The following is a 20,043-nucleotide window of genomic DNA, read 5'->3' as shown; positions in this document are numbered from 1 at the left end:
CATTATATTTACATTTCTATTAATAGAAAAATATAAAGTTTAAACTTTGCACTCCAATCAATAGATTATAAACTCTTTTCACAAATAAAACCTCCCTTCTGAAGGAAATTCTGATAGCACTGAAGCAACCTGATGGTACCTCTGCATGCCCTGAAGTTGTTGCCTTCATTCCCAGTTTAAACTTTATCTAAAGATTAAACTTTTGCCTTCCATTTTTTTTAATGCAAATCTTATCAGATTTTACAGTCTATTAGAATATATGAGCAGACATGCACAATGTTCCCACTATTCTAACAAATCCATACTATTGAGTCTCTTACTGTCATGATGGCATAACTATCATTATGTTTATATGGAATTAAAACTGATAGTCCCTGCCATAAGATAGGTATTAGGTAAAGATATTACCTATACTGACAATAAGTAAATTTTCAAGGTAAAGAAAAATGGAGGACTATTTTAGACAGCAAAGTCAAACTGCTTTCAAATAGTGAAAAATAGAGCTATGTACGCACATATGAAATACAAGCACAAAACACTGTCTACTGTCTTGTCAGCACTTGCGTAAATTAACATGTATCGTAAACCCTCTTTAAACTAATTTTAAAATTTGACAAGTTGGTTTTTCATTAGTTGCAATCAGTGTAGGACTATTTCTTCAAGTTAATTTTATGCACAAAACCCAATCTTAATACTGTAATGTTAAACTATTCCTTGATTCAAAGCCCATATGGAACTTCCCCAAACAGAGGAAGGTACAGCTGGCAGTTGAATAGTGTGAACAGAATTTAAAACTGTGAATGCTCAAATGAAAATGACTACATAATAAAACCAAGAACACATTAAGACCAAAATGGTTCAACTCATTTCTGCTTCTAAATATCTGCAAGAAAATGTACAATTGCATTTTTGGAGGAGGGAGGTTAACACTGGAATCAAAACTATGTACCCATGTTGCATTCTGGAGACTTGAACACAACCTGAGCTGACATTTCAGTGCAACACAGAGGAAGTGCTCCACTATCAGAGATACCATCTTTCAAGCGAACTAATAAATAATTTTTCTTTCAAATAGTGTGATGAAAGTTTGTAAAGATGAACATTTGTGTAATGTCATTCATGATCTCAGTACATTGCAAAATGTCAAACACCTAATTAAGCATTTTTTGAAGTTCCTTTTGCAATGTATGGAAACAGAAACTAACTTGTATTTAGCAAAATCTCAAAACAGCAAGTTGATAACAGCCAGATTACTGATTTTTAATGCTATTCATTGATAACGGCAAAGACACTGGGGGAAAACTCTCCTGCTCTTTTCCGACATGAGTGCAATGGAATTAATCCACAGCGAGACAGACGATGTTTAAAATCTCATTGGAAAGATGACATCTCTGGTAGTGGATCATTTACACAGTATTGCCCAAAAAAAAGTGTCAATTTAGATTGCATTCAAGTCTCCAGAATGCAACACAAGTACAACATTTTGACTCAACAGTGCTACCACTGAGTCTGAAGTAACACCTAAAGACAAACTGGGAGAGGATGCATCGCTTCACTTTAACCATTCGCAGAATAAATCTCACCTTGACATCTGGTAAGCAGAACTTTCAAATCACATTTCCAGATATTTTCATGGTCACCATGAGCAGTATCAGATTGATTCTCCCAGGCCCTACCTCCATCCCAGCATTTGGAGTAACATTTCAGTAACAAACCAAACATTGTCAAATTCTCTTTTCAATTTACTAGAGAGTACACCAACTTATAATCAAGTTTTGTTCAGAAAGGGAGAAGAATAATTCCCAATCTACCACTGAAATTCCAAAACCCAAGAACAAAAAAAAAGTACGCGTTATCATAGAATCCCTACAGATGTTTAGGCTTTGAATGGATTAATATCTCTGAAGCTGACAAAGTAAACTCCATCCAGATAAATGATAAGTCAAAGGGAACAACAAAGGATCTGCATCTCTTACATCAAACAGACATTGAAGAAATAGGATTGCCAAATTGGGCTTTAAGTCTTCAGCACATGAATGTAACATTGCATTAATGAATAAGTACATCCGTTAAAGGTAAAAACAACTTCCAAACTCTTTGTGGTGCCTAGTACTGATTCCAGTGATTAACTATTGAGCTTTTACAGATACTTTTAAATTGAGCTGATTCTACAAGGTTTTACAATCTGGGTCACCAACAATTTCTCATCACACTAGTTTTACCTCTTTTGCACACAATTTCAAATGGAAAATAGCCCACTTACAAACCCCATCAGTTTTAGTCAATTAGAAGCCCACATTGAGGGTAGACAGTTCCCTAGTTAGCAAAAAAATTGATCATTTAAAATTTGTTCCATTCTTCACAATAAATGCATTGCACAGCAGTCTGATAACTGCAGTATATGATATAGTTGGACTTAAACACAACACAAAGTAGGGTATTCTCAACATGAGCATGAGGCTTTGAATCCACAAGGACTGCTCTGAGCAAGTGTCACAGACATGCTGCGATGGATCTGGAGACTGATAAGGATGAAATCAAGTATATTTTTCCCTCTTGATTCCTCTCCTTCCAAAGAAGTCACACTGGATGCAAAATGTTAACATGCTTTCTCTTTACACAAATGCTGTCAGACATGTTGAATTTCTTCACCATTTTTTCTTTCAGATTTCCAGTATTCAGAGTATTTGGCTTTTATTTCTCCCTCTTGTAGGTTCTCTCACTCCCTTGCTCACCCAATGTCCTTTAAGACATGACCAGCTCTGTCAGAAGTAGTGGGGCTGAACCAGTCCTGGTGGTGGACTCTGAAGTACTCACCCAGAGTAGAGTAATTTGATGCCCTTACCATTTTAAATGCTTCCTCCAACAAGGAGCAATGCTGATTCAACGGCCAAGAAAGAGTACATGGTAATCAGCGCCTCAGGCGACTGACTGTGTGGAGTTTGCACGTTCTCCCCGTGTCTGCGTGGGTTTCCTCCGGGCGCTCCGGTTTCCTCCCACAGTCCAAAGATGTGCAGGTTAGGTGAATTGGCCATGCTAAATTGCCCATGTTAGTTAAGAGGCAAATGTAGGGGTAGGGGTATGGGTGGGTTTCGCTTCGGCGGGTCGGTGTGGACTTGTTGGGCTGAAGGGCCTGTTTCCACACGGTTTTAGATTAGAATACTTAGAGTACATTTCCTTCCCAATTTTTGACTTGATACTATGAGACTTCACGGGCTCCAGAGTCAATGTTGAGAACTCCAAGGACAACACCCTCCTGACTATATACCAATGTGCTGTCACCCCTGCTGGATCTGTCCTGATGGTGGGACAGTATAATGACGAAGGACGGTACTGGTATTGCCTGAAATAGTGTGCCTTTAAGCTGTGGTTATGACTATATAAGCCTGCTACTTAGTGAAATTTTAATTTTCTAGCAGCAATCACTGTATATGAACTATAAGTGGAATCTCAATTGACATTTTGTTACTTATCTTGCCAAGAATGGGTGAAGTCAATTTTAATGCCAAGACTATTGTTCTAGCTAATACCAAAGTATTGAGCAAAGACTGGATACTAAAGTCAGGAAATCTCCAGGTCATTGACACACAAAACATAGAAGTATACATCTCTTAATTTTGCTTCCTATTTCTGATATTACCTTCAAAGTTTTTACTGAGGACAAACAAAAATCACACTATTGTATGGACTCTACAATCCCTTTAAATGGTCAGTTAAGTCTCGCAGTTTGCTAGGTTAGCTAGTTTTAAATCATGCCATTGAAAGAATCGCTGCAGAGATTCCAAGTCAGATAACAAAAAGAAAGTTTGCCAATGATATCCTTCCTATACAAGTTGTTAGCACAAGTCAGTGTCATCAACTCTGAATTTGTCCCACAATTGTCAACCAAAGGAGGTTGAAACTTCAACAAACAGAGAAAAAAACCATTATGTTTCAGAAAAGCAAATCACGAATGGGTGATTTTATTCAAATACTGATACTAGGGGAAAATTGACAACCAGTTCCACAAAAATGATAACAGTAGCTCACCTATTTTTTTTTACCCAAGATTGTAAAACAAAGCTCAAACCCAACTTTCATCTGCCACACAGCATATTGGTTCTGATTACCCCATTTTCAAAATAAAAAGGAAACAGATGGATCCATTTCTGAGGAGATTTTTCCTACTACGATGTACTGTTATAAAACATTAGAAGCCAACAGCAATGCTTCAGAAATGTAAACATGCTGAAACATCCCATGACTTAAAGTTGGCTTTGATCTCTGCTACAGAGATCACAAACCAGAATTATTCTTGCAAATATCTTTGATATATGTGAGTAGAATAGCACATTACATGACAATCTCTAAATTCTAAGGAAACAGCTCCTGGGATTTATCAGAGGATTCTCTGGGAAGCTAGGAAGGTGGTATTGGAGCTTTGGCTTTGATCTTCAAGTCGTCATTGTCTACAGGTTTAGTACCACAGGACTAGAGGACTGCAAATGTTGTGCTCTTGTTCAAGAAGGGCAGTAGAGATGATCCAGATAATTATTGACCAGAGAGTCTTACATCTGTTGTATGAAACGTTTTGGGAATGATGATGAGAGATAGGATTTATAATCATTTAGCAAGCAACAATTTGATTGTAGATAGTCAACATGGTTTCATGAAGGCCAGGTCATGTCTCACCAACCTCTGCGTTCTTTGAGAAGGTGACTAAGCATGTGGATGAGGATAGGGCAGTTGACGCATGTACATGGACTTCAGTAAGACCTTTGATAAGGTAGACTGTTGGAGAAAGTGCATAGGCATGGGAGTAAGGGTGATTTAGCAGTTTGGATTAGAAACTGGCTTAATTTAAGAAGGCAGCGAGTGAAGGTTGATGGAAAATATTCAGCCTGGAGTCTGGTTACTAGTGGTGTGCCAGAAAGATCTGTTTTGGGACCACTGCTGTTTGTCATTTTTATAAATGACTGAGACACAGGCATAGGTGGATGGCTTAGTAAATTTGCAGGTGACACTAAAGTCGGTGGAGTAGTGAACATTTTGGAAGAATGTTGCAGGGAGACTTGGATAAACTGCAGAAGTGGGCTGAGAGGTGGCAAATGGAGTTCAATGCAGCTAAATGTGGAAGTAATTCACTTTGGGAAGAATAACAGGAAGGCAGAATACTGAGTCAATGGAAAGATTCTTGGTAGTGTGGATGAGCAGGGGGATCTTGGAGCCCATGTACATAGATCCCTGAAAGTTGCCACCCAGGTTGATAGTGCTATTAAGGAAGCATACAGTGTGTTAGGTTTTATTGGTAAAGGGATTGAGTTCCAGAGCCACGATGTCATGCTGCAACTACAACAGTTCAAAACGCTACTGCGGCCACACTTGGAATATTGCACACAGTTCTGGTTGCCCCATTACAGGAAGGATGTGGAAGCATTGTCATAGAGTCAGATGTACAGCATGGAAACAGACCCTTCAGTCCAACCCCTCCATGCTGACCAGATATCCCAACCCAATCTAGTCCCACCTGCCAGCACCTGGCCCATATCCCTCCAAACCCTTCCTATTCATATACCCATCCAAATGCCTCTTAAATGTTGCAATTGTACCAGCCTTCATCACTTCCTCTGGCAGTTCATTCCATACACGTACCACCCTCTGCGTGAAAAAGTTGCCCCTTAGGTCTCTTTTATATCTTTCCCCTCTCACACTAAACCTATGCCCTCTAGCTCTGGACTCCCCAACTCCAGGGAAAAGACTTTGTCTAAGCTACGAGGGCATATATTAAAGACAAACGAGATGATTAGAGAATTAGATAGGTTAGACAATGGAAGTCTTTTTCCTGGGATGATGACGTCAGCCTGTAAGAGGGGGTATAGCTACAAATTGAGGGGTGATAGATTTAAGACAGACATCAGAGGCAGGTTCTTTACTCAGAATGGTAAGGGTGTGGAATGCCCTGCCTGCCAATGTAGTTAACTCAGCCACACTGGGGAGATTTAAACAATCCTTGCATAAGCACATAGATGACGATGGGATAGTGTAGGGGGATGGGCTTAGATTAGTTCACAGGTCGGTGCAACATCAAGGGCCGAAAGTCCTATCTGCACTATATTGTTTTATGTTCTATATCAAATATTAAGATCTTACAAGATCAGCTTTTAAAAAAAATGCTGCATATGGCATTATAACTAGAAACAGAAATCGATAATCTAACACACAGATTCCTGAACTGTAAATGAGATGAATAACTTTTCACTTTAAAAACTTAGAATAATTGAAATTAGTAAGCAATGAACGAGGAAAATGCCATCACTATTGTTTGTGCTCTAAGATTACACCCTCTCATTAAGTAACAGGAAATAACTCAGTAACTGAGATGTTGCAACATACTGACAACAATTATTAAATGAATGAAGTCGCACAACATGAACAGCTAAATGTTTAACTTCATATTTTACTTACAAGAGGATGGACCAAAATCAAATTCCTTCAGTGCTAGAAGTATTAACTTTTCCACGAATATGCAGTAGAGATGACTTCCTCCAAAATAAAATTATGAGGGAAAAATTCCAACAAAAAACTTAATATGCAGTAGGGCACAGTGCAATGAAAAACTGATTCATTTTTGACAAAGCTGAAGATTTGAACCCCAGATTCTTTTAACAACCAAGGATCTGTGAATAATGGGAGCAATGTTCCCACTAAGAAGCATGAAATCTAGGAGGTCTCATGCATTGGCATGCCAAAGCATTAACCTCGGCATGCAATGTAACTGCTACACATGGGTCTCTGAGGCTTCGTCAAAAGGAAAAATAAAATTGGGAGAACACAAGTTGGAGATAGGGTGAATTGAGTTTTTCAAATAATACTGCGCTTTATTTGAGAATGTTGTGGATTTTATCAGCTACACTAGTTTGTTACAGCTGTTAAAACACAAAACTGAGCAGAGTTTTCAGAGCAGATTGTTGCAGTTGGCTGTGCCTGAAGCCTCCTCATTGAGATGCAAGTTCTTAAAAAGATTTATTTTCATTGTCTGGAACTGCAAGCCCAATGTGACAGAGCTGTGTAATTGTCGTAAAAGTAACATTCACAGAATGCAGCATGGTTTATGATTGTGGAAGATCTACCACTTCCCTGTTTACTTCCTCCCTCTTTACTATCCAGGGTCCCAGAAATAGCTTCTCGTTTAAGCAGCGATTTACTTGCACTTCACTCAATCTGGTGTCTTGTATTCACTGCTGACAATTTGGTCTGTTCTATGCAGGTGAGGCACAGAAACTTTATCTCACATGTTCAGATCTCCACAACCAGCTCTAGTCTGAGCCCCCGTCCTGTCCAGCTCTCAAAGTAGCAGCAACCCAACTACATACATGACACCCCTTTCCATTTAAACACACTCCATTAACCAACATACATACAACCATTCAAAAGACTATGCAGGCATTGTAGTCAACATATGTACATGATCAGGAATATTCACAAAAACATGGAAAACTTCCCCTCTACAAGATGTTCCATTTGTAGACTACATCAACATGATCAGTCTCTCAGGGGATACCAGTTCCTAGACGACTGTCTCATCTCAGGAGCCTTTTCTAGTGTCTACCAGACTTCCGGAGACTCTGGCTATTCTGCATCCTGGACAGAATTGACAGAATCCATGCACAGTTTATGGTCCAAAAACGGAGGTTAAAGTCTGCAGCCGGTCAGAAGCATGAAGTGCCTGCCATAAAGGAAATGGATAAACTTTTCTTTTAGTACTGAACGTGATCTTTCCTTTTTGCATCTTCAGCATAATTTTCCAGCCTTCATCAGGACCTCGACACAAACACGATGGGCCTTTCCTCTCCATTTGGTAATATGTGAGATAGTACAGCGGCAACCGCATTAGACAGTGCATCACACACTGTCGGGTCGAAATATGTTAACAGTTCTAATCTTATTAAAAAAGTTTGCTTCACCTTCCAGTAAGCCATCTCACATTCTTGGCTCAATTTCCATGGCTCGCCTTTTCCCAGCAACTAATGCATGGTTGCCTAATCCAAGGTCAGCTTGCCATAATAATTGGCAAGTCCAAAGAATGATCTCAATTGAGACACACTCGAGTACAGGCCTCCACAATGACCTCTATCTTTTTTGGGATCCTGTGTAGTCCCTCGCCATCGATTACATAGCCCAAGTACTCTATGGAGTCTTTAAGAAACTCACATTTTCAAACGCTCCTCTTCAGAGAATCTAGTAATCAAAATATGGCCCAGATAACATTAGAATCCTGGGAACCTACTTAATATTTGAACCTTGGCTCTCGGGAACAGAACTGGCATGGGCATGATGCCAAAAGAAAATCACTTGTTGCGAGAAAGTCCTCTGTGCGCTATGAGCAGCAACTGAAACACCTTCATGACCCGCCATGTCATAGGCCTACCTACACAGATCCATTTTTGAAATTTACTTTCCCCCTGCCAATCCACTGAATACGTTTCAGAATTAGAATTAAAAAGAGTTTCATGGTCACGTGTCCTTAAGTACAAGGATGCAGGAGTACAGTCTGGAGTACAGTGAAAAGTGGACAAAAAGTCACCATTCTCCAATGCCATCTTAAGTACAAAAGCTACCTAGATACAAAACCTTATGTATAAGAATAAATAAAGTTAAAGTTCAACATTACAATCCTTCATAACAGCTCAGCCATGGGCCTGGATCCGGGCTATTCCACCATCACTAGCATGCAGCAGCCGGCCAGCCTCGAACCCCTTCACCACGCCGCCACTTTAGAACTGTATCACCATTCTTTGACACTATCTTGTCTCCATAAATGTTGCATTGAGTCCACTCTGGACTGATGTTAGCAATGTAGCTAATGTTGCAGCTGCCGGATCCAGCATGAGACACTGGGCCCAAACTTGCCTCCCTCACCACCACCAGGAAAACATTCTTGCCTCTGACACGCTGGACAGCTCGATATTTTCTGTGGAGAATTTTAACATCAAGGTTAAAAAAAATGTTTTATTCAAAAAAAGCAAAGAAAACAAACTAAAAGCAGATGAGCTCCAGGTTCAGGAACCCACATGCTGCGCTGCTACTCCACTGCAATCTTGACCAGAGTAGAAGGGAGTATTCATCCATACTCATGGCTGGGTTGACGGTGACCTTACAAGTCACCACACATCCTCACTGTGCCATCTGTTTTCAAGACCAGAATGGTTGGAGTGGCCCGTTCACCGGTGATTACTGTTTCCAATGCTCCCTCGGTTGACCAATCATTCCAATTCTGCCTTCACTTTAGGCAGGATGAGTATATGATACCAGACATACCTTCAGACTCTCAGGATGAGCCTCTGGCTGCACTAGTAATTTCAACTCATTTAATTTCCCCTAGGGTTTCTTTGAAGACATCGTCACACCTGTCCAGGATTTCTTATAAATTCATGTTTGAGTCTGCCAACCTATTAACCATGCCCCAGTTCAACTTTAATTTTTATAACCAAAAGCATCCAAATAATGCTCAGTATTCACCTTTTACAATGGAAAATGGTAATTCTGCACACTTGTTCTTTAAACTGCACTTAACTCCATTGCCCTTTCAGTGGCACCACTTGTTCCAAGCAAGTCCACAATGTAAACTTTGTCAGCTTCAAATGGTAGTACCCTTCGACTTCTCCCACAGACCTGGCTGACTCCATATCTACTCATTGGCTGGCGGCATATACCTTACGCCTTCCCCTCTAACTCGCCTCCTTTCAACACATCTTCCCTTCATTGACTTGAACTTAGCAACTAACCCACTCACATACCTGTGGCACTGGGTTTTGCGTTCAACACATTGACTCCTTGAGGCCAGTCTTGCCACCTCAGCAGCAACCTACACTTAGTCCCTAATCTGTCTAGCTTCCACTACTTGATGCATCCAAATATCTTCAGCCAACTGGATTGTTTAGGAATTGGGACATCATGTTGCAGCTGTACAAGACACTGGTAAGGCCACATCTGTAGTACAGCATTCACTTTTAGACACTCTGCCAGAGGAAGGATATTAAACTGGAAAGGGTGTAAAAATATTAATAAAGATGTTACCAAGATTGGAGGATTTGAGCTATAAGGAGGGACTTCATAGGTTGGGACATTTTTCTCCTGGAATGCTGAGAGGTGATCTTGCTGAAGTTCATAAAATCATGGGGGGCATAGATAAGATGAATAGTCAAGGTCTTTTCCCCAAGGTAGGGAAGTCAGAACTAGAGGGCATAGGTTTAACATGAGAGGGGAAAGACTGCAAATAGGGACCTGACAGGAAACTTATTTCACACAGAAGATGGTGCATAAATGGAACGAACTGCCAGAGGAAAGTACAAATACAATATTGAAAAGACATTTTGCATGGTACATGAATAGGAAAGGTTTAGAGGGATATGAGCCAAACATACACAAATTGGGCTAGTTTACTTCAGTTATCCTGGTCAGCATGGACAAGTTGGTCAAAGAGTCTGTTTCCGTGGTTTACGTTCCACTAACTCGAAGATGGCCACAAATTGGGCGATGGACTCTCCATCATACTGTACCTATTTTTACAAATGGTCCTTCTGAACGATCAGCAACAGCTTGAGTGAGAAATAATTTCCTAACACTTTGCATAGTTCTTGGAAAAAAAACTTCTCCACAGGTATCTCTGATAGTACCAGACTCCTTAGAATCACGAAATTCTTGCTCCTGATTGTATTTAAGAAATACCATTATGCCCTCAGCCACATGGCTCGCCTTTAAGAAAGGATCAAAGTTTTCCATATATAAAGTCCAACTTTCTGAACTTTCAAATGGCCTCATCGATCCAAGGTAGTCTGCCATTTTGTTTTCCTGTCACTCAAGTCCCCTCAGTGAAGTCCCATGCCAGCTACTTCCTCACTGACTGTGCTAGCGTATCATTTCTCCCTGGTGTTACCCACAGCCCGTATGCCCTCATGACTGCTCTCCGCAATGAATTCAGTAGCCACTGGGTGCATACTCTCTTCTTCAGACATCAGCCCACATCCCCTTGTGACCACTTCTCTTGAAGTGCTCTCCTTATTCCTTAAGGAATGTTTCCAAAACCCAGGCAAGTCTCCTCCAGAGGAAAAAAAAACAGCATTTGCACACAATTTGTGGGTCGGATCCACACCCATCACCAATTGTTAAATTTCACTGGGAATCAGGAAAGATATACAAGGGAGGCACAAGTAAAACTCTGAACAGGAACACTTCATTTTAGATGCTCATATCTCCATAGCCAGTTCCGGACTGAGCCCACAGTCCACATCTTGAGAGTCACCTGACCAGCTCTCTTAAAGGGGCAGCATATATACGTAACAATTCCTTTGTTTGCCCAGCTGTTATTCTCTCTTCTCTGAGCTCCTCATTTACTCCTCCGTCCTCTTTGCACCCCATCTTCAGCATATATATCAAAGCTAAAATCATTTCTGAAGGGTCACTGAATCCAAAACATTAACTCTGCTTTCTCTTCACAAGTGCTGTGCTTTACCAGCAATTTCTGTTTTTGTTTGTGGTGATGGTGTGTTCTCTATTGAGTGCCATCTTTACTCATTATTCTATTAGGAAAATAACGTTTAATAATGAGCTATTCAAAATTAAGAGCTGTTACATTCAAACTTCTGTGCACAATAACACGAGATAAGAGTTTACTATTTGGCCTGTCAACTTTGTTGCACTACTTTATGGTAATGGTTAATCTTGGGTTCCAATTCCACTTTCTGCCTGCTCCCCATATCTTAATTTCCTGAGATCCTAAAATTCCCTCTAGATAGGTAATTCAAAAGATTCACAGCCTTTTCAGTGAAGGAAGTTTCTTGACCTCAGTCACAATGATAGATCCTTGAGCCGGAGGAAGTGCCTCTATATTTTAGCTTCCTGAGCCAGTAACAATAAATTTGGAATGCCTCTGTCAAGCTTTTTCAGAATGTTTCAATGCAATTACTGCTCATTCCTCTTTAGTTCAGAGTGCTGAAGTCTATTTTACTCACTCAGTCTCTCATCATCAGACAACTTCTGTACTGAGAGACCAATCTCGCAAAGATTCACTGCATTAACTTCAACACAAATATAACCGTCCTTAATTATGGAGATCAAATCTGCACACCGTATTCCAGATGTGGTCTCACAAAACACTTTCCAACTTCTTTATTCCTATACTCTAACCTTCTCATAGAAAGCCCCCAGAATCTATCTTCAATCATGCCACATTAGCTGATCAGAGTGGTGCGCTTGCACTAGGTCAGAAAAGGAACATCAGTCCCTAATCCTGATCACTATAAGGCAGCAATCATGAATGAACCACCTGTAACTGTGGTGCGTCTGTTACTCAGACAGATGGCATTCTCACTTAAAGAATAATTACTAAGTGATAACAAAGAACATTACTGAAAAATAACTTAGTAATGCTTTATTTTAAATGCAAGAATTGATTTACATGTGCAAGCAGGGCCTCTCCAAGGTGTCAAACAATTATTAGATTAGATTACTTACAGTGTGGAAACAGGCCCTTCGGCCCAACAAGTCCACACCGATCCGCCAAAGTGCAACCCACCCACACCCCTACATTTACCCCTTACCTAACACTACGGGCAATTTAGCATGGCCAATTCACCTGACCTGCACATCTTTGGACTGTGGGAGGAAACCGGAGCACCCGGAGGGGGGCCCACGCAGACACAGGGAGAATGTGCAAACTCCACACAGTCAGTCAGTCGCCTGAGGTGGGAATTGAACCCAGGTCTCAGGCGCTGTGTGAGGCAGCAGTGCTAACCACTGTGCCACCGTGCCACTCAATTATGTCTGCCATATCCACAGAAAGCACATGCATTCCTCAGCAAGGAAGACGGAGACAGAACAGCATTTTGGCTCAATAAACATGAACTTACCAAATGACCCATTTGACACAAATATTCACGCATAAGGCCCTCACAAAGATGTCAAAATCTTCTGATTTGGCCGAACACATAAGCTCACTAATGTCTTATGTCACCCATTATTGTTCAATTAGGGTCTACACATTGATCTGCATAATATGCATTCCAGATTGGATGTTTTAAAAAATATCATTTAAAAATAAATCATTATTCATTCCAGCACCAGCACTTTAAATTAGATTTGGAATGTTCTTGCTCAATTTAATTGCTCCCTGGAAAGCATTTATAATGATATAACAGGGAGAGTAATAAAAGAATTGAAAAATATACTTTAAAGTGTCCCAAAATAAGTATCCTCCAAATCTATTAAAACTCTAATCTAACTTAGCTTAGCTCTGATATGATACTCCATTGTTCAAGTTTCTAAATACTCTTCACAGGAATTTTTTGTTTGACTGGCAGAATATAAGCAACATGTTGTGATATGACCAGGAAGGTTTCTTTCACCTGGATGGAGTAAGGATTAAGTGCACTGGACTTGCACTCAGCCATGCAAGTGCGGAGTATGGATTACACTCCTGGCTTTTGCCTTGTCGATGTTAGAAATGCTTCAGGGAGTCAAGAGGAAAATTACCATTGTACAATTCTCATCATCCTCTAAATACCTCTGAATGGAGGGGAGTGAAAATACCACGGTCTTGTCTTTTACACAAATATTGGGCTCACCAATCACTGAGGATAGAGATATTCATGCAGCCACCCTTCCCATTACTGGTTTAATTGTCCATCAACATTCAGGACTTAACTCGGTAAGTGAGCACAGCTTTCAACTCCCTTAGTAGTCTGTTAGCTTAACTATCTATCATATGCTTCCTTCACTTTAGATTACACATGTTGCCATTTTACTGACTTGGCACATCACTTTTAAGTTTGCCTGGTGCTGCTCCACTTGTGCTCATTTACACCTCTGCGGTGAGGGGTTGCTCCACTACTCCATCAGCAGGAATGATAGGAGGAATATTCCAGGCCATTAGTTTACAGATTATGGTAGAAGTTTTCTTGACCATCTTTTTGGCTTGAAGTCATGAAATTCCGTAGCATCCAGAGTAGATTTTGAGAAATCTCAGCGTCACACTCAAGGGTATACCAGTGTACAGTCATTTTTGATGCATCAGTCTTGCAGGTTGAAAGAGTGAAGAGTCTGGGTCATTGTCTGAAAGGAATTATTTTCTGTGTATAATACCATGTCATGCTATTGCTTGACTAGTCCATGAAGTGTTCTCCTAGTTTTGGCACAAGACTCCAGATGTTAGTAAAGAATATTTACAAGGCTGATCATTCAGAGTACCCCCTTGTCATGGTGCTGAACTCAACACATGGTAGCCCATCCGTTTTTTGTTTGTTTTTAAATCCTAATTGTTTGTATGGTTTAGTTACAATTTAGTGGTTTGCTTGTCTATGGGAGAGGCTGGTTAAGAGCTATGGAATGACTCAGTCAGCAGTCATACCAATTAAACAGGACAGGTTTTAGTTCATTAAAAGCCAATAATGAGGCAATTATATTTTTACAATAACTATTTTCACATATACTAGTCCCAATTTATTTAGTTAACTAAATTAACACAAATTGCCTCGCTGTTTTCATACTGGTCAGATAGATATCAAACTCAGTTAGTGTATTTGGGACAGGTGCGAAAAACAGCCAGGGAACGAGCTATATTATACCAATAAATGTGTATCGAGAGGAGACTATTTAAGCATCTCAACGTAAAGAATCCTCTTGAAAAGAAAAATCATTACATTCATAACTGAATTTCACATTCAGTTTGAGGGTGAGAAACCTAGATTTGTAACTAATTTGCAATTGCCTTTATATAAATGTAATAAACAAATGAAGACAGAATGGGACTGGGATCTCAGGCTAAATGCTAATCCAACAGCTAAAATAAAGAAAACATTCATCCCTTAAAAGATAAGGCTAGGGAATTAGGAATCAAAAATAAAAAAAAGCAGAAGCTTGCAATAGGTATTTTGCGACAGCATTGACAGGAGACAGCATTAACAGCATCTCAAGTAGAAAATTAGGTTCAAAAAGGGAGGAAGAATTTAAAACTATTATTGCTCGGAAAAATCAGACCTACAAAATTAATGGGATAAAAGGCTAAACTCCACAGAAATGATGGTCCACATCAATGATTCTTAAAAATAATAGCTGCAGAGGGAGTGGATATATTTATCATAACCTCCCAAATTCTCTAGATTCTGGAAAGGTCCCAGCAGACTGTAAAATGGCAAATATAATATCTCTATTCAAGATTCATAGGAGACACAGTCTAAAAATGGTCATTCAGAAATTGTTGGAATCCATTTCTAACAATTTGCAGTATCATATTTGTAAAATGGTAATTAAGCAAAGTTAATATAGTTTTATGAAAGAGTAACAATGCTTAAGAGAATCTTACAATTCTTCAAGGATGTAAAAAGCAAGGCATAAAAAGGGGAACCCATGGGTTTGTATTTCCAAAAAGGGTTTTAATTAGGTGCCACATAAAAGGTAATTTTGGAAGATAAGAGTTCATAGCATTATAGTTAATACATTGGCATGAATGGAAGATTGACTAACAAGAACCAGAGTTAGGGTAAATGGGCCATCTTTAGCTTGGCAAATGAAACTTATCAACAGTATAAGAATCTCAACAATTTACGAACCGGATTTATGTTTTAACAGAGTTCATGGTGAACAGGACCAATTTTGCTGACAAACTAGTCCGGAAAGCAGATTGAGGATATAACGATTCTACAAATGGATTTGTAAATTGGTAGAAGCATGGCAAATGGAATGCACTGTACAAAAATGTAAAGCTGTGCACATGAGGGAAAAAAAGAGCATTATTTAAATGAACAGAGAATGTTGTGGTAAAGAGGAATATTGGTGCCCTCACACTTAAATTGCAAAATGCTAGCATGTAGGTGGAGTAAATGATTAGAAAGATAAATGGGATGTTGATTTTATGCATGGGGAGTGGACTATAAAGGTCAGGAAATCTTGCAACGGAGCTGGACATTGATGAACTTACACCTAGAGTAACGTATCTGGTTTTGGTATGCTTGCAAAAGGATAGATAACCTTGCACTGGAAGCAGATCAGAGGAGGTTCACTTGGGTGATTTCTGGGGTGAAAGCTTTGCTAGAACTATTGCAGTTTAGAAGAATTAAAGGATGATCTTATTGAAAAGAAAGTCCTAATGGAGCATGAAATGGAGATGCTGAGAGAACATTTTCCATTTTAAAAATCTAAAACAAGGAAAAATGAAAGGCCCCTTATTTAACACAGAGCTGGAAAGGAATTCCCTCTCGGTGTTGTTAATCTCTGGAACAGAAAGCAGCAAAGGCCGGGTCTTTGAAGATATTCAAGATGGAATTAGACAGATTTTTTTAAACGACATGCAAGTCAAATGGGGCAGGCAGGAAAATGGAGTTAGATCACAATTAAAGTCAGCATGATTTTATTGAATAATAGAACCCCCCTGCATCTATTCCTTATGCTTTAGACACAACAGTATTCTCATCCCAATGATTGTACAACTGGCAAAGTTTGTGCTAATACTTAAATTAGAACTTGAAACATTACCTAATTACCATCATAAGTGTGCATAGTGAATAACAGAAGCATAACAAGCTGATACACTAAAAAATTGTGGAAATACAGAGCTGCTCAATAAGCAAACTTGCTCGAGAAACCTGTTATAGACAGTTCTTTTATCTCACATCCTAATGGATGAATTCCCAAGGTAACATTGTGCACAAAGGCTAATCTGTGCCAATATTTCCAACCTCCAAAACAGTGTTACAATAAATTATTAACATTAAACTTGCTCAAAAGCATTGGCTTGGTCAGGTACAATTTACCAAGAAGGGCTACTACACTCTGGGATGACAAAGCAATTTTATGATCAGGTTTACAAACACTATAAATATATTTCTCCTCCCCTAAGCTTCTAAAGTATCATGCGCAGTTTACAATAAGTCTTCAACATAAATAGGCAGATAACATTCCAGACCTTTGACTTCTTTATCTCAAAACAAAATAAATCACTGATTGATGTTTTAAAAATCTAATTGAGACATTGATTGATAAGGAAAAATAAATTTCAATATGGTAACAGGATAAGTAGTTTAATCAACCTACAGTAGCATAACAAAACAGAAGTAGATCCAATAAACTACACACACAGGAACAGATACCATTGCTCCTCTCCAATTTCACATCATTGCACGATCGTTTTAAATTAAAACTTATGAGAAAATATCCCCTCTCATTCAATGAAAGTAGCTCTGCCAGCCCAGGTAAAAGCAGAAACAGCCCTCACTTTGGCCCAGGCTGAGCTATAAAAAGAGAGGGAGGGCTGGCAAGCAGGTCAGACTCAACGCCAGCTCCTCGCCCAAACCCAATGCCCCTCAGCTGACTGGGCTTCTCTCTTTTTTTCTGAAGTTCCTTCACTCACCCCATAAGCCAATCCATAGCTGAGCGGATGAAGAGCCGCCGGCACCACTTCAAGCTTCCTCCAGCCTTCCTCCTTCCACAGTGCAGTCAAACAGCATCGAACTGCAAGGCGAGGGACGGGCAGCAATTTGAAGAATCTGTCAGTACATTGAGGACGGGGGGGGGGAGCCCCAGCTGGCGGAACCGTGGAGCCGGCCAGAGACGCTCAGGCGAACAGCAGCTTCTGGCCAGACCGGAAGTAAACACTCAAACACACTGGTCCCGCCCCGCGAAGGTCACCTCCTGCTTCCGCCGGATGTACAGCCGCCTGCCGGGAATTGTAGTCCCCTCGGTGTTCAGTCAGCAGGTGCCCTCTGAGGCTGGAGTTGTCAAAAGCATAGTTTCAGGGAATCTGAAAGAAAAGCACAGACAGCCTCGTAAAATACACCGTGTGGAGACAAAAAAAGTGAAGGTTTTAGCTCGCCTAGTCAATTGCTGAGTGTTATTTTCCCCAGCCTTTCTCTTACTTCTTCACCACTTGAAGAACCGTAGAGTCAAGGCTTCAAAGCAGTGCAAAACCTCCTAAAACAGAGAGGGGAAAATTATACTTGACTGCATAAATAAAATACCGCATATTTTGGACATCTGAAATAAAAATAGCAGAAAATGTTGGAGAAACTTGCGTTTATAAAGCGTTTTTCACCACCGCAGGCTTCTCAAAAAGAAGACAAAAATAGAAATTGATGGAAAAGCTCAGCAGGTCTCGGGTAAACAGGCAAGAGGTTGGAGGAAAACAGCAGTTTTTAGATTAGAGTGGTGCTGGAAAAGCACAGCAGGAGGAGGAAAGTCAACTTTTAGGGCAAAAGCCCTTCATCAGGAATGGAGGCAGGGAGCCTCCAGGGTGGTGAGATAAGAACACAGCAGGCCAGGCAGCATCAGGAGGTCGAGAAGTCAATGTTTCGGTTGTAACCCTTCTGGGAGCCTCCATGCAAAGAGATCGGAGTTAATGTTTCATGCCAAATCATCCTTCCTAAGAACTTACCAGAGCTTGCAGCAAATGAAGTGTCTTTTGAAGTTAATGGAGAAAATGTGGCTGCTAATTTGCACATATCAGCTCCCTCAACACAATGTGATAATGACCAGACAACCTAGATATTATGATGTTTGATCAGAGATAAATAGTGGCCAAGGCATATAGGATATCCCAGAAGAGAAAAAAAAGAAAAAAAAAACTTGGAAATGAATATATCGGAGTTTGTCTTTAAGGTATGCAAAACAACTCAAATCAAGTCACAAGTTTTGCTGTTTTGTTTCCAATTGGGAAGTTTTCTATTTTTACTTTGGAGTAATGCCCAGGATCATCTTCATCCACCTAAGCAGGCAGATGGGACCTAATTCGCTTTCTGAGTGAAAAAGTAGCATCTCAATACTGCTCTGAAGCATCAGCCTTGACTTGTGTGCTTAAACTTCGTTGTGGGATTTGAACCTGTAACCTTGTGATTTGAAGACAAGTGTGCTACAAACAAAACCGAAACAAAACACTGTGGCTGCTGGAAATCTAAAGCAAAAATGGAAAATCATGGAAATAGTCAGTAATTTAGGCAGTAGAACAAAGGGGTGAATAGTGAGAGAGAGGATTAGAAAGCAGTTCAGCAGGAGATTTAGGGATGAAAGGAATTTCAGAACAGGGAAGCAACCTGCCAGATTGTCCAAGTTATGCTGGAATTTGGCATGACATTGTCAGGCCTGGGGTATCAGCTTCTCAGGACATAATTTGACCCTGTTTTCTCTTGTGTCTGCATTTTTAGTTCTGTGTATGCACATCGTGCAGACCCAAGCTCACACAGATAGAAGAGACCACAGGCTAGGCTGGTAGTCACCTTTTGAGACATCATTGGCTGCTGTTTGTGAGTGATTTGGTTTGATGGGTAACCGGTGGTGCCTAGAGGCTGTGTTTTTAGCTGGCTGTGGCAGTTTCATGCCTAACGCACAGTGGGGAGTGTGTTTGAACTGAGCCAGGCAGCAGACGTCACAACGGATCACCAACCCCTAAATCCCTACTTATATGATTCTATTAGCATTGAAACTCAACTTTTCCAATCCCATCCCCGAAATTGCTTATAAGATTTCACATGTGGAATTGTCCGCCCTATCTCTACTGAGCTCCCATCACCCCCATGCCCCCTACCTCCCCCAACCCCATTTAAGAGACAGAATTGAGCTAAGCTGTGGAAGCATATCCGGCTTAGCATGTTTGTTATTTTTTCTAACTTGTATTTCACTTGACTAGAAATGGTATGCAGGGCTTTAAACCCTTAAGTATTTCCTGTAGAAAAAGAAGCTTCAAGAAAGACTGGTTAGCTTAATGGTTTTCTAAGGTCTATCTTGCTACAGGCATTCAATAAATTATTCAAGTTGTAGTTTAAATAGCAAGAAATGTGACAATTGTACATTTCCTTGTCATTGTCAAAAACACAACATCCTATCTGTTTCTCTTAATATCTCAAAACCTTTCATCGACGATGTAAGAGTGTATTAGGCAATAGAACCAATGCAGGCATGATGGGCCAAATGGCCCACTTCTACACCATAGCAATCTCTAATTCTGTGAAATCATCCTTGTAATATTCTAAATTTCAGAGAATACAACTCCAGTTTGTTTAATTTTAAGTTAACCTTTCTGAC

The 20,043-nt window shown here is 40.1% G+C and overlaps 1 protein-coding gene across 1 annotated transcript in view; it reads right to left on the bottom strand.

The window, feature by feature from the left end:
* The window catches only part of mob2a (MOB kinase activator 2a), a 230,387-nt gene extending 212,784 nt beyond the window's left edge, over positions 1-17,603 (bottom strand). Inside the window, exon 1 of the mRNA XM_060838885.1 lies at positions 17,381-17,603. Within this exon, the coding sequence (XP_060694868.1) occupies positions 17,381-17,397 (17 nt within the window). The 5' untranslated portion in view covers positions 17,398-17,603. The remainder of the gene's footprint in view (positions 1-17,380) is intronic.
* Between the last annotated feature and the right edge of the window lie 2,440 nt (positions 17,604-20,043).

The sequence above is a fragment of the Hemiscyllium ocellatum genome, chromosome 18 (assembly GCF_020745735.1).
Source record: "Hemiscyllium ocellatum isolate sHemOce1 chromosome 18, sHemOce1.pat.X.cur, whole genome shotgun sequence".
In the NCBI taxonomy this organism is placed as follows: Eukaryota; Metazoa; Chordata; class Chondrichthyes; order Orectolobiformes; family Hemiscylliidae; genus Hemiscyllium; species Hemiscyllium ocellatum.
The sequence above is the reverse complement of the archived record's forward strand: the minus strand, read 5'-3'. Positions and strand labels throughout refer to the sequence as shown.